General features: G+C 51.4%; 1 protein-coding gene across 1 annotated transcript in view; it reads right to left on the bottom strand.

Annotated features, from left to right (window-relative positions):
- LOC142463537 (ankyrin repeat and fibronectin type-III domain-containing protein 1-like) overlaps nucleotides 1-6,000 on the bottom strand; it is a 55,421-nt gene that overhangs the window by 34,536 nt on the left and 14,885 nt on the right. Inside the window, exons 6-7 of the mRNA XM_075566415.1 lie at nucleotides 2,849-2,939; nucleotides 1,328-1,435 (exon numbers count right to left, since the gene is read on the bottom strand). Of these exons, the coding sequence (XP_075422530.1) occupies nucleotides 1,328-1,435; nucleotides 2,849-2,939 (199 nt within the window). The remainder of the gene's footprint in view (nucleotides 1-1,327; nucleotides 1,436-2,848; nucleotides 2,940-6,000) is intronic.

Raw genomic sequence — 6,000 nt, forward strand, 5'->3', positions numbered from 1 at the left:
TCAGTGCGTCTGTATGTGTATCCGCGGGTGCAGTTCCGTGTGTATAAGACAGGGCCTTTATATGTGTGTTATATTTGTGCTGCGTGTATATCAGTGCGTCTGTATGTGTATCCGCGGGTGCAGTTACGTGTGTATAAGACAGGGCCTTTATACAGTATGTGTGTTATATTTGTGCTGCGTGTGTATCAGTGAGTCTGTATGTGTATCCACGGGTGCAGGTACGTGTGTATAAGACAGGGCCTTTATATGTGTGTTATATTGTACTGCGTGTGTATCAGTGCATCTGTATGTGTATCCGCGGGTGCAGTTACGTGTGTATAAGACAGGGCCTTTATATGTGTGTTATATTGTACTGCGTGTGTATCAGTGCATCTGTATGTGTATCCGCGGGTGCAGTTACGTGTGTATAACACAGGGCCTTTATATGTGTGTTATATTTGTACTGTGTGTGTATCAGTGCGTCTGTATGTGTATCCGCGGCTGCAGTTACGTGTGTATAAGACAGGGCCTTTATATGTGTGTTATATATGTACTGCGTGTGTATCAGTGCGTCTGTATGTGTATCCGCGTGTGCAGTTACGTGTGTATAAGACAGGGCCTTTATATGTGTGTTATATTTGTGCTGCGTGTGTATCAGTGCGTCTGTATGTGTATCCGCGGGTGCAGTTACGTGTGTATAAGACAGGGCCTTTATATGTGTGTTATATTTGTACTGCGTGTGTATCAGTGCGTCTGTATGTGTATCCGCGGGTGCAGTTACGTGTGTATAAGACAGGGCCTTTATATGTGTGTTATATTTGTGCTGCGTGTGTATCAGTGCGCCTGTATGTGTATATGTCCGAGGCCCCCATCCTCTCCTCCGCTGTGACGTGTAGGCGGACCCTACCCTAAGTGAGGGCGTTCTAGTTTGTGTTGACACAATATTTGCCCCTGTCTGACTCCCTTGAAGATACTGCAGGTAAGAAAAGATAAGTACTGCGGGTCAAAATGCGTACCCACAATAAGTACATCATCAAAACCCATTTATACTGCATATTAATGGTTAGCAGCCATATTTTATTGTGTCCAGTGATAAATAAAAAAAACAACAACCACACAACAAATATTTAATATTTATATCAATGTGGCTCTGTATTCTTTCACCACTGCGGGAATATATCTCTTTGCCTCTGTCCTGTGTCCACCAATGAAATCTCAGGCTCCCTGTGCTCTCAGACCACGGATCGTGCAATTGGAGAGAAACCTCCGATAACTGAACTGCCTGGGTGCAACAAAAGAGCTGGCTGCTGGCCATGCTGACCGCCAGTCTGTACAGATGCCCACTCACCGTGACACACGCAGTGCTGGTGGCCGGTCTTCACCTGGCTAAGAAGGAGGTCCAGGGCTTCGGCCTGCCCTCTTCTCCGTGGCGCTCTCCCATCGTACTCCCGCCAGTCTGCGGGGAATGGAACAGTAAGCCACGTACAGTACACGGGAAGGACAGTGCTCAGAAGGTCCTCTCACCGGAGAGGCAACGCAGTCCCCATCTTTATAGGCCAATCCACACGCTCTAGGACATACGGTCACGGCCCTTGTGCTAATCACCGCGCAGCAGGGACATCTCACCGCCGGCCATTTCACCACCAAGGTAAGTCCCTAACCTCACCCCCTTACCATAAAAAACCCTAATCATAACCCCAATACTAACACTACCCTCTACTATACATATCAGCTTTGAACTCTCGTTGTGTCTCTATCCTCTACCCATAACGGTCTCCTCTCTACCCCTTTCACCTCTACTGCTCTCTCTCGCCTAAAAACCCTTTTCCCCTCACTGCCCCTTACCTGTGGGACTCCGTATACGTTGAGTACCTTCTCTCCCTGCCTTTAAGACAAACCTTAACTGACCTCTTAATGAAGCATCCTAATAGCCTGGTCTCGTGGCTACTGTCCCACACCCACAGTTACTCCTACAAACCATCGAGGCCAAGCACTGCCAACTACTTCACTTACCCACCATCAAGGCCAAGCTCTGCCATCTACTGCACATACCCACCATCAAGGCCAGGCACTGCCATCTACTGCACTTACCCACCATCAAGACCAAGCACTGCCATCTACTGCACTTACCCGCCATCAAGGTCAAGCTCTGCCATCTACTGCACTTACCCACCATCTAGGCCAGGCACTGCCATCTACTGCACTTACCCACCATCAAGACCAAGCACTGCCATCTACTGCACTTACCCACCATCAAGGCCAAGCACTACCATCTACTGCACTTACCCACCATCAAGACCAAGCACTGCCATCTACTGCACTTACCCACAATCAAGGCCAGGCACTGCCATCTACTGCACTTACCCACCATCAAGGCCAAGCACTGCCATCTACTGCACTTACCCACCATCAAGGCCAAGCACTACCATCTACTGCACTTACCCACCATCAAGGCCAAGAACTGCCATCTACTGCACTTACCCACAATCAAGGCCAGGCACTGCCATCTACTGCACTTACCCACCATCAAGGCCAAGCACTGCCATCTACTGCACTTACCCACCATCAAGGCAAGCACTGCCATCTACTGCACTTACCCACCATCAAGGTCAGGCACTGCCATCTACTGCACTAACTCCCACGCCTGCTGTCTCTGTAACGCTCCCATCATACCACTTAGAGTGTAAGCTCTCCGGGGCAGGGATTTCCTCTCCTACTGTCTGACCTTGTTTGTTGCACTTATTCTGCTGTAATTCCCTGTCCTGTATTGTCTTTGGTAAAGTGCTGAGCACACAGTGGGCGCTGTACAAATACCGGTATACATCCCTATAACCAGTGAAGTGCTGGTCTCCCTGTTGATTTCACTTACTAGACGGGATGGCGAAGGCTGGAAGGGACGTTTGCGGCTGCCCCCAGCCCTTCATATTGTATGCCGACACCTGCACGTAATATCTTGTCCCCTGTAGGGAAGGAAAACCCCCCCACCTAAATATTAGAAGCCAAATACAGAGGAATAAGTCTTCACACACGTAGCATTTTACTCTCATTCCCCGAGCAGACAAGCATGGCAGGTGTGTACCTTCTAAACCACTGGCCAAAGGCGCAGATCCCCCCTGCTCCGTTAAAGGAGCAGTACAGGGGGGTCTGTTATTCTGATTTATTTTTTTATACATAGGATTGAAGCACGGGGCTTTCGGGAGCTGAACCCCATCAATCTCAGCTCCGGGGTCCCCCTGCTTCCCGAGACACGGACCTCCGCAGGGGGCGCCGGTATCTCTGCAAAGTTGAAAGATTCCACATCACGCGCGGCCAATAGGAATCCGCACCTGATGATGTCACGGCTTCCTATTGGCTCGCAGGGCGCGGGCGCTTTGAAAAGCGGCCAATACGTGATCCCTGCTAGCCGAGCGATACAGGCACCCCCTACGCAGGTATCTCCGGAAGCCGGGCGGGGGTCCCCGGAGCTGAAATTAACGAGGTTCAGCTCCGGAGTCCGCCTGCTTCGTTCCTATGTAAAAAAAAAAAAAAAAATGAAAATGTCACGTTAAGACAAACCACGTATCTTCCACGGACAATAACGTAACGATGAGCCACGTTTCCTCCTGTACAGAGCGTAGCGGTAACTATAATGGGCGTTAGTGATAATGACATGCAAATTATATGCAAATGAGGCGTTATCATAACATGGCATATCCATTGAAGTCCGTTAAGGGGTTAACGTGAGGACGTGGCACTATGTTATTTAGGTTATACCTAAACGTGGCGTTACTCACATCCAAACCCTGATATAGGGCGTGTACAGGGTGTGGGTGGGTGGAACGCCACAGGTGGGTATGAATTATCTAACATAGCGTTATTTCCCTCTCCTCTCTGTCTTGAGCTAAACACTTATTTCGGGGTCACGATGGGGGTAACACGGGGACGTACTTAACGTCACATTACTGGAAGGCAACACAACATTATTTTACAATAACGTGCAGCGGCAAGGCACTTACCTGTGGCGCCCTCTCCTCCCCCCCCCCCCCCATCCTCCTCCTTCTGAACCGCCACGGACGTCGCCAACTTGACGGCGTCGCGTTGCCATGGTAACACAACATCAGTTGACGCTGCAATGTGGCGTTGCGAGACGCCGTGTGACGTCGCGTTGGTGACGTGCACGGCGTCATTTGACGCTACTGTTCAGAAGGAGTCACCCAAGTGACTTCTCATCCGGCCCGTTTTGCCAGAGAGCCCGGCAAAAAAATATGGGGGCGGACATTTTTGCCGCCCTAAGCCTGGGCCTAGTGGGAAATCCGCCACTAATAACGTGACATTAAGCCTGTGCTAACGAGCTGTAATTAGCGTTGAGGATCCGCGGTCACCTTCGGAAACACCCCGCCCGTCCCTGTTTTAGGTCCCGTCCCGTTAAGAGCCCGGATTTAACACAGTTTAGCGGACCTGTGCCAAGGTGAGATAGTGCTGGGGTAGCTATGTCCGTATTTTCACGCCCAGAATACCACCCGTTTTCTATTGGCCAATGTACAGCTCCACGTAAAACAACAGCTAGTTCCTCCCTATTTTAACAATAACAATATGACTTTGACCTTTTTCACACGCCCCACTGATAAAGCAGCAGTGCCCCCCAAAAAACCCAGCTTTGGAAAGGGCGAGAAGTGCCCTCCGTCACAGGAAGAAAGAAACAGCAAACAAAATGGCGACCAGGGGACTACAGATAGAAAATGGGCCCTCGCCCCTCAATCGACTTCTGGCAGTAATGAATACAGCTGAACCCCGTTATAACGCGACCCGTTACAGCGCGAATCCGCTTATAGCGCGATGCAAGCGTGGCTCCCAACTTTCGTAATTATGAATACTTTACAACACGATTATTGGCGTCTTAAACACTTTATCGTACAACGCATACAATTGTACGTTATTTCTAACGTGATTCGCTTATAGCGCCATGTGATTCTCTGGACCCCAAGCGCAGCGTTATAAGGGGGTTGAGCTGTAGCTAGAAGAACGGGCGCCGTGATGGGGCGCAAGTCTGTCTCTGAAGAAAAGGTTCCCGTGATGTGTGTGTTATAATGAGGCCTCGGAGAAGGCCTGGTTATTTTCAGGAAATGATGTCATCGCTAATAACCGGGTCATAATTATATACAGTACAAGGTGACACCACTTCCTGTAATTATTGAGCGTCGAACTCCTGGAGTTTATCCGATTAGTAATGTCCTACGTCTCCCTCCCCCTCCCTCCCCCTCCCCCCTTCTTTTTCTGGCCCAAGGTGATTTATCCGAGGGTAAAACGCTGGACGCGAGGATTAGACAAGAAACATTCGTATCTACCAATCGAAATGTACGGTGCCGTGCGGATTTAGAATACACCCCCAGTTTATCTGCGTACATCAACCTGTGTTGATTTGCTGCCATCTACTTGATAGGGAAGATTTTAGCCCCCTCCCCGCACCCACAAACTAAGAACCCCCTGGGCAATGGAAACAGAATTGATGTAAATCCGTGATACACGTTGATAATAAAGTAATGTGACGTCTCAGGGCACTCCCCGCCAGGGCACTCTCCGCCAGGGCACTCTCCGCCAGGGCACTCCCCGCCAGGGCACTCTCCGCCAGGGCACTCTCCGCCAGGGCACTCCCCGTCAGGGCACTCCCCGTCAGGACCCTCACTGTCAGGGCACTCCCCGTCAGGGCCCTCACTGTCAGGGCACTCCCCGCCAGGACACTCCCCGTCAGGGCCCTCACTGTCAGGGCCCTCACTGTCAGGGCACTCCCCGTCAGGGCCCTCACTGTCGGTGCACTCCCCGCCAGGGCACTCCCCGTCAGGGCACTCCCCGCCAGGGCACTCCCCGTCAGGGCCCTCACTGTCAGGGCACTCCCCGTCAGGGCCCTCACTGTCAGGGCACTCCCCGCCAGGACACTCCCCGTCAGGGCCCTCACTGTCAGGGCACTCCCCGTCAGGGCCCTCACTGTCAGGGCACTCCCCGTCAGGACCCTCACTGTCAGGGCACTCCCCGTCAGGACCCTCA

The sequence above is a fragment of the Ascaphus truei genome, chromosome 11 (genome assembly GCF_040206685.1).
Source record: "Ascaphus truei isolate aAscTru1 chromosome 11, aAscTru1.hap1, whole genome shotgun sequence".
Taxonomy (NCBI): Eukaryota; Metazoa; Chordata; class Amphibia; order Anura; family Ascaphidae; genus Ascaphus; species Ascaphus truei.